At 38.1% G+C, this 20,161-nt stretch overlaps 2 protein-coding genes across 2 annotated transcripts; both read right to left on the bottom strand.

Moving 5' to 3' along the window:
* Positions 1-4,038: 4,038 nt before the first annotated feature.
* Positions 4,039-6,078, bottom strand: LOC149019502 (uncharacterized). The gene has a single exon (XM_089153509.1). It carries the CDS (start codon positions 5,205-5,207, stop codon positions 4,326-4,328), a length of 882 nt encoding a protein of 293 aa, XP_089009635.1. The 5' UTR covers positions 5,208-6,078; the 3' UTR covers positions 4,039-4,325.
* Positions 6,079-6,245: 167 nt separating this feature from the next.
* Positions 6,246-18,632, bottom strand: CLPP5 (nuclear encoded CLP protease 5). The gene is made up of 9 exons (XM_089153508.1): positions 18,373-18,632; positions 18,170-18,277; positions 17,953-18,070; positions 17,765-17,857; positions 16,740-16,785; positions 16,562-16,634; positions 11,795-11,829; positions 11,576-11,664; positions 6,246-6,605 (listed from the first exon to the last, which is right to left on the bottom strand). Exons 1-9 carry the CDS (start codon positions 18,498-18,500, stop codon positions 6,402-6,404), a joined length of 894 nt encoding a protein of 297 aa, XP_089009634.1. The 5' UTR covers positions 18,501-18,632; the 3' UTR covers positions 6,246-6,401.
* Between the last annotated feature and the right edge of the window lie 1,529 nt (positions 18,633-20,161).

Below are 20,161 nucleotides of genomic sequence, written 5' to 3'. Positions count from 1 at the left end.
CCACATGACCATATCGATCACAATATGTACAATAGAGAGGACCACGCCCATGTCTACCAAAACCACGACCAGGTAAGCTACGGCCAGAACCACGACCAAACTGACCACGACCACCAGCAAAAACACGTTGACCAGAGGGGCGACCAGCATTAAAATTCCGCAAGCTAGAATTACTACGAGACGAGGAAGGAGAAACAGACGTTTGAGCTAGATGAGCACTGATGTTGGAAATATCCTGTAGAGCATTTGAAATACGAATTTCCTCACAAAGAAGAAGTCCTTGTAAATCTGCATATTTGACAGGCGTTTCCCGAGTAGTAATCGAGGTAACAAACGATTGATAATCTGGTCCCAAGCCGCCAAGAACAAATAGCACAAGCTCAGACTCTGAGACAGAATTAGATGCTAAGGCAAGTGCATCAGAGATTTGTTTGATCCGTAGAAGATATGTAGAGACAGAATCAGAACCCTTGCGAATATTGTGAAGTTGCATTCGAAGTTGCATCACACGAGCTTGAGAGGAAGAAGCATAGGTGGATGCAAGAGAAGACCAAACCTCTGAAGTAGTAGAAATATTAACAACTTGTGAATGAACAGATTCAGTTAGAGAAGCAAGAATCCAACTAAGTAATAACTGATCGTGTTTGTGCCACAGAAAGTAAGCAGGATTTGGAGTTGGTGGGACAGCTAGAGGATCAAGAAACGGAGAAGGACACAGATTAGTGCCATCAATGAAACCAAGAAGACCAGTAGTTTTAAGTAATGGAATGAATTGTGACCTCCAGACAAGATAGTTGGAAGAGGAAAGCTTAATAGGTAAGTAATGATGAGCATGAGAGATGGATATCGTTGGAGAAACATCAACAGAAGTTGCCTCAGATGCAGAAGAGGTGGAAGCAGAGGCCATCAAGAAAGAAAAAGCAAGAAAGCACCCAAGATCGGAAGAGATTCAAAACAAGATGAACAGAACACGACTCAATCACCAATATAACAAGAGGCAAAACCAAATCTCAATCAGAATTTCTGAGCAAACGAACAAATCTCAAAGTGAAAGGCTCACAAGAACAGAAATCGGCCACGAAATCTTCAAACAAACACAGCAACTGAGCAAAGCTTCAAACACACAGAGCTGCAAACACAATAACAAGAATCGGCCACGAAAAGAGCAAAACAAAACAGCAGATCTTCAAACCACAGCGTCAAACCACAGTTGCAGCACAAACCAGAACTTCAAAAACCAGATTGACAAACCAAATCGTCAAAACCATAGTAGATCGCAAAACAGATCGTCAAACCACAACAATTTCAAGCAGATCTTCAAACCACAGCAGTTTCAAGCAGATCTGCAAACCACAACAGAAGAGAGGAGCACGAACATAGATCTGAGCACACCACACAACCTCAAAGCAGAGAAGAGATGAACAGATCAGAGCAAGCAGCAGCACCGATAAGGAAGAAGCGGACGAACAGCAGAACCTCAAAAAACAGAGGAAAAACCTAGAACCGAACTGACGAATGATACCATATTAGAATATTAGACAGAAATGAATTTGTGTTGTGTCATCTTATTTCACTTTACACATGTTATACATATATATATATATATCATATGTGTAATGCATACACATGGATATAAAAGACAAGAAGGAATAATAAACAATATTATTCCCTAACAAAGAGGCTCTTTGTATTCTTTATTTCTTACCCAAAGACTATAAAAAACCATCTGAATTCTAAAGAAATGTCAAGACCAAACTTGCAAGTGAGGCAGCGAACATGACAGAAGGCTTTTGCTTGAGATGATCGTCTCTTCACCCATGACAAATCAGTCTTTGCAAACATGACAGTAGGCTTACGTTCGAGATGATGATCGTCTTTTCATCCCATGACAAATCAGTTTGGATTTTACAGTGTCCCTCATCGTTGTCTCACTGGTCACCCTCACTTCGTCCGAGCTATGTGCTATCATCCGATGATCATTTTTCTCTTTCTTTCTCGTAGGATGGTAATTCATGTGTGGTATCTACTGTATTCCTCCTCTCTCAGGTTCTCAACTAATATTTTTCCTCTTCTAGGGCACTGATTCAATCGCATCTTGACAAACCTGTAGATCTCCACTATGAGTGCGTTAGCCATTCAAGCTTCCAAGGTTTTCAATTACATTTGTTAATATGATATCTATTGCAAACACCCCCTCCCCCCGCAAGACAATTACAATTTCTTGTATTCGTATTGTCATTCTCTTTAAAGGCATCTGTTTGCAATTTATTCTATCTAGTTGATTATTTGATACAATAAATTTCCAATGTTTTTCTTTATTTTTTTACTAAAGACTAGAAAATTCTTCACTTTTACATCAAATATAATCTATTGATGTTTCCAAAAAAAAATTCTATTATTGTAGACCTTGTGGCGGTACAATCTAAATCTTCATGTGGGATTATTTCCAACATTTCCCTGGTATTATTTTTCACCAGCTCTGAAACTTTTGAATATAATGGTTAACTCTATTTTATAGTTGAGTTTAGTTTTCTCCTTATAAAATAAAGAAATTTATAATAGTGTTTTTATTTATAGAGTTATTATTTTAAAGTTGAACTTAATTGTTAAACTATGATACATAATAAATAATATATCAATAATTTATAACGAGAAATTTTTACCTTTTTATTGATTTCCTCCCATGTCTTAAAATGCTTCTATATGGTTGACATCCAGCAAAAGAAAATTACATAAATAAAAACACTACGGCTGTTTATAGGCAATATAATAAAAGTAAACATAAACACTCAACTTGCCTTGAAAATAAATCATCTTAACATTGTTCACAATAATTAGTTGTTTCCGAGAAGAAAATTAATAAAATTCTTATGAGGCCTCAACCTAGTCATACTTAAAGCGCTATACCTATGTTTTAGTTTTTGCGTAGAGAACACATGGTCGAACATAGAATACATGCACCATGCACCAGTATGAAAAGTACTCATAGCAGATACATGACCTAAACTTCTAATTTTTTACTCAATAATGTGATTGTATATGTTTTCCCCACAATAATGATGCTTTTGGATAATTTTTTTTATTTTTATTATTATTTCTTTTATTATCTATTATTATTTATTAATGATATTTTTCATTATAAATAAAATTTGAGGAGATTGTTGAGGGTATGTGGTTTGTCAAATCCCTCCACAATGGTTGGAAATTTGGCTTAGATATAGGTTTCCTGGTTAAAGAAGTGTGGACCAATTGTTCTCTACTATCGAATCTGATTCTCAGGCCTAATTTTGGCCCTTTGAACCCAATTTTGTTCTATCTTCCTCGGAATCTAGTTGATATTAGTTTTGGTAGTATCCCTTATGTTGCTTATAGCAAAACTCTCAAATAATTGTATCTAGAGTACCTGTCGTATCAATCAGGCGATTTTTAAAAGACGTATCGTCTTGTATCGAGTATTGTATCACTTTGGCTAATGTATTTTATTGTAATTTAATGGAGAAACGTAACGCATCGATTAGGTCAAATATGAATATGTGTCGACTAGTATCGTATGGTATCGTGGAATACTTTAAACCTTGACTGTTGACATATCTTTCTACATAATAATTTTCTCCTTTAAACAATCTTTCTTTTCAAATGGGGGCTTCAAATGTAACTTTGGATGCTTTTTTTTTTAATTCTATTTTTGTTATAAAAGGGAAAAAGTCTGGTGTGTCAAATGATCGGTTGAAATGTCAAAGATAGAGAGAGAATAGTATAAATTTTCAAATTACACGAGAAGAAGTCCCATAAGAGGCAGTCAACTGAACAAATCTAGCTGAACCGAAATTGATTAATCGAACTTATTGGTTTAATCCGGTCATTGCTCCACATCTTTGTTTCCTTCATTGAGCATCACTCGCTTATTGGATGGCTGAAACATAAAATCTGGATGAAACTTTATCAAAGCCATACAGATTTGTTTGATTCATATCGAGCAGGTTTACTTAGACAAAGCATCAATGAATCCTAAACAAATAACATTCTCACTCGCCTCGATTCACAGCCTAGCTCTTTCTCTCGATGTCATCGTCATGAAAATGCCTTGAAAATGAAATCCTCTCCAAAGATTAAAGTGCGCGAAAGGCCAAGGACAGGTCCTTTTATATGTTTCTTGATTCTTAATTTTTCGCGGAGAAATTGTACATTAAAGTCTTTACTAACAAAAGAATAGAACAAAAATGTCCAAAAAATTCAAAGAGCAATAAGAGGCTGGATTACATAGGATTTAAAACCCAGAAACCGAATCAAGATTAGGTTGGATCACGGCAATTTAGACCTTGTTCTCATCTATCATCATCGTCATTGAAGCCACTGGAGCTACCAGATCTTCTTGGAAAACCCCTGCAGATCAAGAGGTTGACTAGCCAAACAAGTCCTTTGATGAGCCTCACTAAGGCAATAGTCACTGTGAGATAATAGAGCCAACAATTAATGAGATCAGCCAGCTCCACTTTCATCCACAGCTCTCTCTTGATCTCAAGGATGACCACTAATGCCTCCACCTCGGTCCTCAGACACCACCACCACAACCCACCAAAACTGGCAGCCATGGCCACCCTCTCCAACCATTTTTCCTCCCTGACAACTCCAAACACTGTATCATCCACCACTGGTCTGACAATCATTCTCGACCAATGAAGCATTATCTCGTGCAATCCTATAAAGAACACAGTTCGACTCATCAGGTTCCTGTTAATGTCTTGTCCAATCACACCCAAGTCAACCGTCCAAAGCCCAGAAGCCATTGTCCCTTCAATGCCAAATACAACACAAAGATGGAAAGTGCAGAGGAAAACCCAGGTGGGGAAGAGGTGGGTATGGGATCCGGAAGTGATTTTGCTCTTACTGCTGTTGGTCAATAAGGAGAAATCAAAATGACCCATCAAAGTGCGGAGAAGAGAAGTGACACTGATGGCAGAAACAAAGAGGTGAAGAAGGTTGGTGTTGGTGTAAAGGAAGGAGAGTGGGAACAAGGAAGAAGGTTTCAGAGATGTGGAGGAAAGGATGTAGCAGGTACTAGCAAGCCTGGCTAACAAGAGGAAGGCAAGTGGAAGAATGAGGCTGAGAAGGGAGAGGGTGACGATGTAGAAGCATTCTTTCAGGAATGGACATTGCAAGTACTTCAATAGCTGCTCACCTCTTTCCTTCCATCTCTCCCACCCCATTTGAGTTCCCTTGCTATTGTTGATTGAAGTGTCTGTAGAAGAAACTTCAACAAAACCTTACCACTCTTGAGTTCCTTATTTGACAGTGGAAAGACTCAAGAACACATATATCGACGACTCCTCTCACTTATGATTCCAGTTCGTGCAGGCAATAAACATTAAGGTGGAGGCCACGATCAACCATTGTCAGCTGACGTAGCCCATCCATGATTGGTAAGAATGTCAAACAGCATAAACGTTACATGCATAAAAGACTAAGTCAAGCAGTTTTTTATTTGGGCCATGGCCTCAATTCCCTAACAGGATACAGGACTGGTTTCTCTCAGATTCTGTCTGTTCTTGAAATTTCTGTGTTTCTAACCTACTAAATTAAAAAATAGATTAGGACAACATGCAAATTAACAAGCAATTTAATTACCATCTCCCATGCAATTGTGCTTTTCGATGGGGTTGCAAAGTCAACAAATTACCAATGTCCATTGGAGTTGCATCCACCAGCATAGCTTATTGGTGAAGCTCGCCATATACCCTTTTAAGTGTAAGACTCTGCATCTCCTTCAAGACTTCCGAGCAGAGATACATGAGAGGGAGTTAAAAAAATGTGACCCACACCTAAACCTCATGCGATTTGAAGTGCTAAACAAGATTACTCATCTATACTGTTCATCAAATTTCAAGAATATTACCCGTATCACATATAAAAGTGTCATATATGTTTCACTTACATGCAGAACAGGATGTAAGCCTACGGGCTTTCCCTCCTGTACTTCTGTTACCCACATATTAAACCACACTCCTCACAGGTCGATCTTGCTCATCGACATCATTTTTAAGAGCTAGTTTTACATTTTGGGGTCTCCCAGCACGCTTAAAATATATATTCATGTTCATGAACTACAGAAATTGTCAAGGGATATCCAGGGAAAACTCTGGCAGGCTCCCTGAGACTCTCAAAGAAACTGTGCAGGCAAAAAACTTCATTTAACTTCTAACATTTTTGTCTGGAGCTATGTATTTCACGGTGTAAAACTTAAAAAATAAGTGTAAATCCTTCTCTTGGAATATTACCTACCATACCATTAAATCTTACCAAGGACAAGCAACATCAAAATCTTATAATGTTTCATTCTCTGATATGGATCTTAGGAAAAGAGGCAGCACTTGATGTGTAGAGGCAAGATGTGATACCGGTCTTCACTGTTCAGCATTAGCTGTTATTGGCTGAAGGGCTTTTAGAGGATTCATGATGACACCGTCTATGAGGCCATACTCTTTAGCTTCTTTTGCACTCATGAAGAAATCACGGTCAGTATCCTGATTGATCTTCTCAAGGCTTTGGCCAGTGTGGTAGGCGAGGTACCCATTTAAATTAGCCTTATGATGTAGCATCTCATTTGCCTGGGAAATAACATGCAAATTGTTTAGTGATGCCCTCTTAGTAAACACACGATAAATAGCTTCAAGGTAAATAAATTAATATACTGAGGGAGTAGCGAGTGTCAGGTATTATTCCAGTGAAACCATGGCAAACCCAAGGAACATGGTGCAGACATAGGATATAGGGTAGCCCCAGGCTACACCGACAAAAACGAAAATGTCATAAGCACATGTCAAGTTGTTGTTCACCCATTACTACAAGGAGGACTTTAGCCGTGACAAAATGGTGACCATACACAGAATCCTATGCTCTGCTAAAAAAGATCTCAAATGCAACATATAATTATGTAAGGACCCATCCAAACCCTGCAAGTGCACCACATCAGTTTCACCATCTACCTAGGTGGTTAGAAAATAGCATAGACTACATCCCCACTATTCTTTAATCAGTAACTCCCAAACTGTGCCCTTATCAATCAAATACTTGAATATTTACTGCTGCTCAGGTTTCATCTGGGAGAGATCAAAAGAGAAGAGGTGGGTTCAAGTGACAAAAGGTTTCTGGAAATTCCAAGGGATCAACAAAAGAAATTTTGAAAAAGAGGTATGAGGTATTCCACCTCGGACAAGAAAAAATAATCAAAAAAACAAAGATGAATGTCATGGATAAAGAAAATAGGAACTTTGGCTTATTAAGGACACAGAAAGGAAGAGACTGGAGAGCAAATTCAAGTTGCTTCAGGTAAAGCAGTGACAAACCAAATCCAAAAGGTAGAACAGCATCACAAAGGCAAAGTATGATAAGCACAAAGAAGATGCAGATCCAGTGTGGAATGGGCGTGATATGCCTTTTTTTCCCATATAACAGCAGACATACTATGGGATTAACCATAACTCCTAACTCATTCAACACAGAATCATTTCAGATCAATTCCCTGTTTCTCTTTATTCGACTACACATAGCATGGTCCTCATCCATTCAAGATTTGAAAATGTGTGGCTGCACTACTTGAGCACGCATGCTTCAAGAAAGATAAGATGGTGATGATGAGCGATCAGGGGGCAAGGGAACATTCTTGCGAAGTAATGAACCAATTAGAAGAGACTGACAAAAGTTTCTGGAATATAAAAACTCATTTAGCATTTGGGGTGTAATGATAAGGGATTTAGAAGGAGAAGCTTTAGGAATCGACTCAAGTCAGTAATGGCTGATAGCCCATCAGATAGGCCATCTGATAACATGGAAAAGAATCAAAGCAACATTTGGAGTAAGCACTGAAAAAGATGGAAGGCAATAGAGCATGCACTTTGTAAGACCATGTTGACTTTAACTCAAAATGCCATATTCTAGAGTGCAAGGTGGCTAGCTCCCAGGAGGACCCCTTAATGTGGTAGCAAGTATATCAGAAAAGGAGGGAGGCAAAAAGAGAAGAATAAAAAGAATCTTGAATGACCCCTTATGGACATCTAGTTGTCGGAAGACTCAGAACACTACCTGACCCAAGACACTGGCGGGGTGTAAAGAACGAATAGGACATCAACAAGGAACCTAGGCACCACCTACACATCCAATGAGCCCACCCAAGAAAAGCCACATGGACAAGGCTACGCCGTAACAAATAGGTTTTAAGCCAACCAATGTGGCACAAATCACATATAAAATTATGGAAGCAGGTCCTATAAGCCAATGGGGTAGGCAAGCAAGCCAATCAAGGAAGGGCATGGAACACAGTTTGCAGTTTTGCCAATATGGAGGTAGAGAGCAGGGAAACAAAGAGAGGTAGTGTAGTCTATAGCACCTCCTCAGAAGGACAATACTGTAACAAAACCCCCAAGATACGAACTGAAAATAAATAATAAAAAATAATTTAAAAAGCCCCATGGATTCTCCATATACCAACACTGAAATGCCTCTGCAAATGATACCTTTGTTCTAGACAGGTAGATTTCTGTAAGATTTTGCTAACTGAATACTTGACGAGAGCACGCATGCTTTCAAAAGGGAAAGAAAAGATAAAAGGATCAATCATACGTTTTCACAGTAGCAAAAGAATGTGTTGCTAGCGAGCACCATCCAAGATGTCATTTAGAGTTGATATTGTGCCAGTAGTAGTATAGCTGAAGGGGTAAAAACAGTATTGTTATAGAACAACTAAATTGGAAGATATTATGAATTAAAACTAAATTTGCATCACAGTGGCAGTTCTGCAATTAAGTAAATATAGGGGCACCTTGTACGAGAAAGTCGATTGAGAAAACACAGCCATGTAAATGCCCCTGTACGTAGAAGCGAATTAATCCAAATCGAAGGAACTAGAAGAGCCAAGGGTAGAACTATGACAACCTTAGGCCTTGTATCTAATATGGTCTCAAAAAGAGTTGATTGGCAGGCAAGAATCCATGTAGTTGACCCCATTTTGTTGGGATAAGGCTTGTTGTTGCGGTTGTATAAGGGCACTTCGGGATTGACATTTCTAGTTAATTCTATATTTGGTATTAATTCTTTATTTGGTAGTATATAGCCTTTCTTGGTAGGTCAGCTGCTTCAAAAGAGGCAGAAATTGCTTGGTGTGTCTCATATTAAGGAAAATAGGAAGTCTTAACTGCAATTGGGCTTGGAGGCAGCAACAACTTACACAATTAACTTTTGCATGAATTGAAGAATCAAAGATGTGTTCCCACCATTCAGCACCCCTGTCAAATCTTTGTGCTGTCACTTGTGGATACATATCCTAATTTAAGTTGAATCCAAAGGCATTCCCTCTTTCTTCACTTCTTCTCCCATACTTCCTGCTTTCTGTTTAATGCTAAAGCATTCAATTCCAACCACAATACCATCCTCTATCAGCAGCATTTTAATCCTTAAATCAACCACTATATCATCTCCATAATGATGGAGACTCACATCAAATGTGGGCTTCTAACTAGTGGAATAACCCTAGAATTGGAACCTATAGGTGTTGGACAATTTGTTCCATGTGTATACATGGTAGCGGGCCACCCTATAAAGCCCAGAACATGTCTACCAAGGTGGAAAAAAATTAATTCAAATTATTTAGCTGTCTTACTTTGAAGGTCATGCGACTACATAAAAGACACATTATCTTGTGTTAATAGGGTCCATTTAAGGGTGGGTAGGTAATTTATGCATTTATTAGCCTCTCAGCAAAAATTTCTGTGTAAGCCTGCGTAGGAAATTGTCCCCCAAAGCCTGCTAGTGCAGAAGCGTTCGGCATCAGGTTCACCCTTTTGTATTAGGATTCACACTCCCACCCAAGAGCTGGAGTTTCAATTTGTTTAAATTCCTTCTAGGAGTTGGTTCCCCAGGCGTTAGCATTAGTTTCCTATTTTATTTACATTCAGCTATTCTTATTGGCATCTTGAGCCCCTCTCTTTAAAAACCCCACAACTTGGGCAAACGAATTAGATGGAATATTGATAATTAATTGGCACTTGCAAGAATTTAAGCCGCAGCCTCCCCCTTCTTTTTGAAATTAACTTGGAGAAAGTCATATCAAAGTGGCCTTGCTGCGTCATACCCAAGGGAGCATCTAGATGGGCAATATGTTGATTTGATGAGTAATACCTAGATCCTCAACCCTCCATCCTCACTTTCCTTCCCTTTTTAATTTGTACTTTCAATTTAAAAACAGTCCATTCATAGGGATTCCTAAAGCGCAAATTCACCTTAGAATTTATTCAATTTCATCCCCAGCATCCCCATATCATAACCTACATCTTATCTACCTTGCTGCCCATCTGACCAGCACTAATGCCTAACTAACCGCAGCCACTCTACAACTTGCAACTGTAGCTTAACCACAAAATTACTCCACCTTTGCAGGATAGCAACCCCATGGTACCCCCTTCATTCAATTTTTTCCACTAAAACCCCTTTGACCCGCAGATCCTAAATCTTCTCAGACTGCCCAGAATTCTAGTGTTTCACGTCCAGCCTTCACCTGCAAATTATTCCCCTAAAGTCACATCCTCCATCAAATCACTATAGACCCTAACCCCTGCTGGTTCAGTATTGCAATCTTGAAATAACTGGCATCATCTGGCCCTCTCCAATCAAGGCTACATCAGGCAACACTCAAACAGATCCTACAGATACCATCAAACCCTAACCTCGATAGTTACTCAATGTGGGCTATTTTCCGTCCATCAATTCCAGAACCCACACTTACACCATAACCCAACCTCATTAAAACCCTAATTACATCACTTCTAAAATCCAAATTCATTAACAAACATTTTCCTCATATTAACTTAAGCACACCTGATGGCTGACTGCTTAGGAACAGGGTAAGCCCAGCAGAAATCAGAGATTCAAGGGGAAAGAAGCATAGGAGAGGCAGGAGGAAGAAAGGTGTGCACGCACCCACAGCCACACAGGCTCTCAAACCGTAAACTCAGTTCTTTGACTTCTTTCTATTCAATTACTGTTTAACAATGGGAGATTACATCATATACAAAGAAAAAAGACTCCTACAATAAGACTATTTTCTAACTAGGACACTAACCTAAAAGAATTACAAACCAAATATCTTACACAGCTAAATTTTAATTTCTAAAATAAAATGAAAACATATTTCCCCAAATAACATAAATTCCTGAAATTCAACCAGATCCATGACTCTATATCTGGAAATCCAGATGGGTTTTGAGTCAGTCCAAGGTACTGTATTTTCATCGACTCCATGTGTCCATTTGTCACTAGGATTCTTTAAGTTTTAATAAACAGAATTAACATTTGTCCACTTTAGCCTAGTTGACTACTTTCATTGAATATCAGATGTGACCATATGCAGTGGAAGCATACCTAACCAATGAAGGGGCACAATAATTACTTGGAACATAAAACACACCCAACAGCAATAGTACCCCCACAATGAAACACACTATATATTTTTTCCAACAAGAATCAGTTAATAACGGAAATGGTTATTCAAATACCATGACGTTCTGAATGGAAAGAAGAACTTTACCTGGATGTCAATATCAGTTTGACCACCTTGAGCACCACCAAGGGGTTGATGAATCATTATCCTTGAGTTTGGTAAGCTATACCGTTTTCCTGGTGATGGTATTGAAGTAAATAATAACCAAAAAAAGGAAAAAAAGGGGAACAAGTTCAGCGAGATAAGTGAAGAATTATAAACCACATAGGAATTCTGAATTTGGTAATAAAGCCATAGACAACTTACCCTTGGTTCCGGCACTAAGAATGAAAGCCCCCATACTGTTCATCAAAGGAAATATATTACTAATGCCAGAATAAACTAGACATATTTACAAAGAAAGGAGAGGGGGGGGGAGATCCATTCATTTGGGCAATCAAGCTGGAAGAAATCATCAGAAGTAAAAACTCTCATCAAGAAAAGTCAAACAGAGTTACCATAGCCAACAGCACATTGCTGGCATAAGGCTATGTTGAGAAAAAGACAGAAAACCTACTAGTACACATTCAGGGGTAGTCAAAATAGATAGCTATCATGCGTTTCAACACTAATTATTTTGTGTGCGAATGACTAGACTAGTGAGAACCAATAAATTCTGCTTAGTTCACTGAACACCTAATATTTTTTCCCGAGAACAGTAAAACTCATTCCACTTCCCCTAACAAGGATTTCCATTGGATACAGCAACCAAAATTCAACTCATATCACCAACAGAGAGACAGTCCAAACACAGTGATCAATACATCAGTTAATGACGCAGATACACTGCCTTGGACCGGCCAAAACCAAATTGGATATCCAGATAGAGAAGAACCAGGTCCAGTTTGAGACACAGGTCTAGTAAAATTTTGAGAATTTATGTTATTTGGAAAAAAATAATGTGCATACTAATTTAAATCTATTTGTTTCAGAAGTTAGCAGTGTACGATAGTTCTATTAGCTTTCTTATTTGAATTAGTTCTACATATTAGTCTTTAAACTTTTCATATATGATGAAATTAATGTTAACATAGATTGAAAATATCAACTAATTTTGTGTTTGGGGAGAGGCTGTGTAGTTGTATGTGTGCATGAGAGGGGTGCAAGCTTGGCCCTGATGACCTGGACCCGCCCTAGCCTGCTAAGCCCAAACAGCAGGTCAGGGCTGGCTCAAGGTGGCCTAGGGGTGCAGCCTGCCCCGCACCGCCCTGAACCCGGGATTGGCCCTGAGGGCGGAAATAGGATTAGTGTGTCCCACCCAACCTGTCCCTGATTTTTCAGCCCTGATTTTGGCCCTATGGTTTTTGTGGTCAACGCAACAATAGGGATTTATAAATTGTTTTATTGTTTATGGACAAGGAAACATATGGAATTTGAATTGTTTCATACTCCAGGGCATTTTGTTCTCAGTTGGCCTAAGATATTTTTTATTTTTTGATATCAGATTTAATAGCAACTGGGGAGTTTTACAGCTTCTTCTCCTTCTTCTTTATTTACCATATCAAATGATCCAACTTGAACAACAGGTTAGACTGTGAAAGTCTTATTATTTTTATCATGTATCTAGTTGTGGTATTATTGATATCAGATTTAACAAGGACATAAATAATAAACACAGCTTGGAAGTTATATTGTTACTTTATTAATTTTTTCCTTATCAAATGATTTTGATTTAACAATAGATTAGGTTATGGAAGTTCTATGTTATTGTTGTGTACATCTAGTAAAGACATTATCATATCAGATTTAATAATAATAGCTAGGAAGTCCCCCCCCCCCTTCGATTTATATTTTAAGTTTAATAACAGTCTGGGATAGGACCAGGGACAAGGACAAGGCCAACCCATCCCAATCAGAGATAATAAGGGTGAGATGGGTTTGGCTTGGCCTGTCAAGGTTCAAGGACAAAAGTCTTAGGCCTTGATTCAGGGTCAGGGCAGGAATGGCTAAGTTAAGAGCATCTGGGGTTTGGATTGGGATTAGGAAAGCTTGGCCCAGCCACCCCTAAGGTGGCCCTAGACTAAAATTAAGACTTGGTCAGGGTTCAGCATTTGACCTAGCCAAGCTTGTCACGCTATATAAAATATTTTTGTTAACATAGCACAATATATGAAAGTATGTATTTTTTATTGCTATGTGTGGTTAGGGCAAGGTCAGGACCAAGGCTGAGTATACGATCTGTTCCAGCCTGGCACTATTAGGGTTAGGTTTCACAAAGCTCAGTCCAACCTGATCCTGTTGCAGCCATAGCTGAATGTCCTTCTTCGTTTCTCCTTACTTACCCACCATCACACATAAGCATCCAAGCATATTTTAGGAGGTCTAGGTGGTTGGCACCTTAGTGGCTAGTAAATGTACCTATATTTGTAATATCAATTACTTACATCTTATCCATAAGTATGCAAATATATCCCTTATAACCCCCCCCCCCAAAAAAAAAAATTAAGTCAATAAAAATGATTACAATAATAAAATTCCAACAGGTTAAAAATCTACCCCAAGTTCAAGAAACAAAACTAGATTTCCAAGTTCTCATTTGTTTAGACATCCGTAGAAGTATATTCGAAACGATTTTTTTTGGTACAAAGGCGCTTTTTATATATTCAAAACGATTTTAACAGTATTCACGAGCACAAGACAAGATTTGACCTGAACAACTCTTTCGACATATATCAGATTTTATGTAATATTGGATTTGTTAAAAATCTGGTTTTGTGCTCTACCTAATATAATGAATCCCATGTATGTCAATTTTTGTATGACTTCATGTAGCTTAATATTGATTTTTGACAACTTATCACTTATGTTAATTTTTGATGACTCAATCTGACTTAATTTAATTTTTAATGAGCTAGAGTACATATGCAACATGCTAAATAATGTCAAGAAAGAAGAAATAAAATAACAAATAGCACCTAGTCACCAAAGCACTTAGGCACCCCGTCACACTTTGGATCACTTTGCCACTTTGGCAAATGGCAACTATGTATCTAACAGCCCCAACAAGATCATCTGAAACATTCAGCAACTAGTTGAGAAAATTTTCGGGCACCCACAAATCAATCCTAGGAAAACCTAAAGCAAGGTTCAAACATCTAAAGAACACAAGCAACTCGTTCCATGCTCAAAATAAAAGCCAATTGTATCTGTAAAAAATAAAAAGGGCAAGGATGAGGGAGGATGAAAGCTGATCTAGTATGGGAAAGAATCAATGTGAATGCTTAATCAAACCCATCCCACCACCCTCTTTGAGCACTTTTAAAGCCCTTCTAATTTGAACTCTATCAAATGAAAGGCCAGTTCTTCCAAGATCTTTAAGAGAAACAACCCATACAAGGTGGCTAGGTTTTTTTTAGAGGAAAAAGGTTAGGTTAGGGCTTTGTGGTTAAATATCATACACTCTTGAATGTTATTTAGAGTATTATGTATACTTAGCCAACCACGTGGCAGATATGGGTTAAATTCCTTGAGATGGGAAACTAGGGTCTACAAGTGTCAAAAATAGGTTGAGACTTAGATGGAATGTAGGTAATAATATGGGAAATGATTCCCCAAGTTTAGTTCAGTTGGGATGGCTGAATTAGAAGATACGAGGCTTGTAATTTTGGCCTTTGGGGTTTTAAGAAGTACAAAAATTCAAAAAAATATATATCTTGAGATTGGATCTCCGAATGGGGTCAAACTAGGAACTAAGGTCAGTAGGGTTGAGGGGGGTGATGTACCTAATGCATGGGAACAATCCAACGGCCATATTGATGTAGATCTGTACATTGAATTTTGGGTCTCTTCAAGAAGTCCAAAAATTCAAGAAAAATATAAAATAAGAAAAGGTGATTTGAGAAGGGGAATGGAGCGTGGGCTGCCAGATATCTGGATGGGGAGCCTTACCAATGGTTGGATTGAACGGAATGGCTTCTTAAAGGTTGTGTATTCAGTCATAGCAAGGATTTGGCTTGACTTCACCAAGAAAATCAATGGAATACTCACCTCTTGGACCCTCTCCAACAAATCAGACATAAACCACTACTGCAGCAACAACACACATAAAAGCACTCAAGGCTCAGAGGGAAGAATAATCTATTAACCCACTGTAGTCTAATTGATAGGGGGTTATTGAAAGGCAAGTGAACTTATGACTTAGAAGCTGATTCAAACTAAGAAAATAGAAATTACCTTAGGCTCTTAAAATTCAAATAAAACATAAGCTGCAGGCTATTCTTCCCTTTGAACTTAAGTTGGACAGAACTTACACAACTAAACCAATTAAACGAATTCACTAACCTATTTTCATACTTGGCCTAGTGATATAGCACTTGGGCTGGACCAAAATAGCTTCAAACAGATCAAGTGGACTAGGTCAAATCAGCCCAGGTGGCCCTCTTCTAGGACCAAAAGGTTGCTAAAATATGCTATTTTCTTAGTCACTAATTAGAATTAGGAAGAGTTTAATTTTTTTGTTGCCGAGAACTTTAGATAAATAACTCTATTAGCAGTTTCTTGTTTTTCATTAACAGTCTATGCTCTGCATATATATAATTGGTTGTTCTCAGTCACAGATTTTAATGAATAGCTAAGTCGAAGCTTTGCTTTGAGTTAATTTTTTCCCTCTTTGATTAACTTATAAGAAGGGTGAGGACCTTGCTGTTGAGAGCAAAACACTTAGGGCTGGAGGAGCCTTGCTACTGAGAGCTAAATCCACCTATCCCTGTTCTCTATTCTCTTGTCTCTTTCTTTCTAGTTTGTTGTTTCTAATTCTCTGACTTGTGGGTTTGATTGGGGCCAAGTCATCTTTGATCTTAGTTTTACATTACCTAGACACTAAACTTTTGGATCCATAGAATAGGTCTATGACCACATAAACTTACTAAAAAAAAGTCCAGCACCTACATCTATCAACCCTAGGTTGATTTCAAAAGATAATAGGCCAATTGGTGCTGATAAACATGGCCAACCAATTAACTTGTTAGATTGTAAATGAAGCAACTGGAAAAAACAATGTGGTAAAACAAAAACACATACGACAAATTGCCATACCTAGCAGCCAGCCCTACACATACAGTTGACACATCCGGTCGAATATGCCGCATTGTATCAAATATGGCCATACCTGACAGGAAATTGGAAATGACACAGTGAGTCAAACAAGTTAAACCCAATTTTTAAGTTTTATGACTCTTTACACAAACTACAACTAGAGAACAACTTATGTTACCAGCAGTCACCGATCCTCCTGGAGAGTTCACATACATGACAATATCCTGTCCACAATCCAGAAATAAGGTAATTGGTGAATCTCTTGAAATTGTGCTTCTATGATTTCCACTAGTTACATGGGAATATACATCCAACCAACGAAAGAATGAATATTTGATTGCTTAAAATCCAAATTAAACCAGCCATGCTATCAATGCTAGTTATACCACTCATTGATATTTTTAGGATAGTACATTAGCAACTAGAAAGTAAACATATGTATACAATAAAGACATCAAAGCACCAGAATTAACAATGGTTGAAAAAACAGAAGCGGTGGTGGAGAACAGTCGCAGAACCATGAAATAGAATCTTTCCTGAGTTTTAATGGCTAAGGACAAGGTTGCAAACCAAAAGATCAATAGGCTAAGCAAACACACTGCAAGAAATTATTGTTCAGCGAAACCATTACATGAAAAAACTTCATCTAAAGATGGGCATAGGTGACTGGTTAAGGGCTAACGTCAATGTTACTGTTGTCTAGCACATGCATATTGGCCATCTTAACAACCAATCAGTCAATTTCATCCCCACCTTTCCTCAGTCTAACAATTCAAAAGGGCCACACATCCAGTTCAATCATTTATCTTCCAAAGACAAGCTATTTCTTGCAGGTAACCTAAGAGCTAGGACTCCCAACAACCAATAAAAACAGAAACCAGACCTCAGATAACCCCTATAAAAGCTGAGGAAGAAGTCAATAGCCATTATCAAAGACTTTAAGCAAATGAAAGGGAGCCAACTATTGTAATTACCTCATTATTGCTAAACGAGATATAAATGGTTGACCAAATGTATTATAACTTTAGGTTTATTCACCTTAGTTTATAAAAGGCATAACCAGGATGTTATTGCCAATTGAAAATAAATGCTAACATACGTTCAGAAGAATAAAAAGTGCCAATCTTATAGGGATGTAAGGAATTAAGGTTTCAGATAATCAAAACGTAGGTAAAAAAGAAAACAAAGGTTTCAGAATACAACCTTTTTGGGATCAACTGCATCAAGATACAGAAGCTGTGCAACAATAAGATTAGCCATATCATCATCAACGGCACCACCACAACGAATAATTCTCTGATCGAGTAACGCCAAATTTGATGAAGGTAAGTACAAGTAAAATCCTCCCAAACGCAAATAAAATAAATTCAATTCCAGACCAAATCCCTTACATGTTGAAAGAGCTGACTAACAACACTCTGAAAACGCTCTTGCACCATAGGTGGTGGCCCTTGCCCCCCTTGTGCATAAGTGGGGAAGTGGAGTGAGGATGGAATTTGCACATCCTCTCTACAGCATCAAACCAAAATTGCAAAAAGAATAATAATAAGCTTTAAAACAGTAAAGACATAAATTAAATAATTCCTTGTTTCTTAATGAAAAAGAAACCTAATAGACCAAATCCCCTGTCGGCAATTATTCTCCTGCGCCCAAACCCCATTGGAGTAAACGGCCACCGGCGAAGAACATCTTCGGAGAGATTTATTTCTTAAAGTCCTGCAAACAAGAAAAATCTCAAGAACAAATCAACCAAATCACCGCATTGACGAATGAACAACCAAACACAAATAACAGAAGAAAGTGAATGCAACCTGAAAGGCGGGGATTCTAGGGGCAGCGAGAGCTTGCGAGATTCAGGGCGAGAAGTAGAGTGGGTGGAGAAAACGAGAGTGTTGACTCTGGAAGCCGAAGCAGACGTCGCGACGCAAGAATGCGCCATGAACACTATGCTCTGAGAACGTCCCTGAATGGCTCGATCTCTTCCTCAAGTCTTGTAATCTTATCTTCCAAACAGAACCCACAAACGCACCTGTGCCGCAGCGCCGCCGTTTCCGAGGTCTTCGAGTGTGAGAGATAATTAGATGTGGAAACGTGTTGGAGTACAACAATTCCGGGTCAACCCGGATCCCGAACCCGAGTCGTGAACTTACGAACACTTCCAAGTAAGCATCTCTATGAGATTTCAATCTTGGCCGTCCATTTCTAAAAGTGTATTATCACATCACCAAAATCTCCATCTCAACCGTTTGCAACTGAAGTCGAACTCCAATGCTTAATAGTGTTTTAGATACATTAGAATACAGTAGCACATCGACTCTTCAACCACTATTAAATTTGAAATTCAAAACAAATTCTTATCTTTTCCTTTTTCCCATTTTAATTCGAAACAAATTTTATCTTTTATCTTTTTTACAAATTTTAAGTTTTGTTGATTGATGATGTAGAATTCTAGATGAATTCAAATTCAATTGGTTGATTTTGTTGTTGATGTGAAAACAAATCTTTAATCGTTATCCTTTTGTCGCAATGGCATGAAAACATATTCTTATTGACTAATTAGAATTAGCTACCAAGACCTATAATTGCCTCAAAAAGTCCAATATACATATATTATTGGACCTTCTGAATAAGAGTAAAGAAAATTTTATGCAAATAAAAGACCTTAGTCTAGAATATCTTAATTATCAAAAAAAAAGTCTAAAATATCTTATAAAGATAGTGAACATTCTAGAACAGAATTTTTAATTTATCAAAGAATACGTTTTAAATCCATTGGAATTTATTTTTGATGTTTTTATTTATTTTCTTTATACAAGAAAAATAAGAAGGAAGAAAGGTTTTGAATCTTCAGCAATACATTACAAACATTTTTGTATTTTAGTTAGTTCACTATTTGAACAGGATAGCCTAGACTGGGCTTCTGCTACAGTATTACGTGACACTGTTTCTTTGTTTTACAAATTTAGCTCTATTTCTTTAATATTCTTCGTGCTTAGGAAGCTCTGAAACAAGCCGGCGCCCCCGCGCGCCCCGCGGGGCCGGGAAACTGGAAAACACAAAAAAATTATTTACCCGGGGCCCCCGTGTGGGCACCCGCGGGGAGCCCGCCCCCGACGGGGTGAGGATCCACATTCCTGAAAACTTGATGGGAATCCTACCCATTAGTTCTTCTAGTGCTGCATTCTGACAGAGATTCATCTCTTAGTTTTCCTCTTAATGAAACTGCTCTCTAATTTTCCAAAAATATAAATAAGAAGACCTCAAGTATTTGTTTTATAGTCATCAATCGAAAGACCCCATGTCCCCCTCATGTTTAATGTAAATGATGCATAGCTCAATGGCTAGATTTAAGATCAAATTTGAGGGAGGAAAAGTCACTTCTGATCAAAGGGTCCTTTAGCGGAAAAAATTAGTAATAAAGACCATAGGGTCCCAATCTATACTAGGCATCTTGCAACTTGGGAAAGCCTAGGTATTTTATTGGAAGATGGACATCTTCCATTTCAAAAATTGAGCAAATATGCTAATACAGTGTTGGTAGAATTATAAGATCTGTACTTTTCAGTGGAGAGGTTGTAGGTTCGACCGTTGCCGCAAGCG

The sequence above is a fragment of the Hakea prostrata genome, chromosome 4, assembly GCF_041222555.1.
Source record: "Hakea prostrata isolate BN-2017 chromosome 4, UWA_Hpros_2, whole genome shotgun sequence".
In the NCBI taxonomy this organism is placed as follows: Eukaryota; Viridiplantae; Streptophyta; class Magnoliopsida; order Proteales; family Proteaceae; genus Hakea; species Hakea prostrata.
This window is presented reverse-complemented; position numbering and strand designations above follow the sequence as displayed.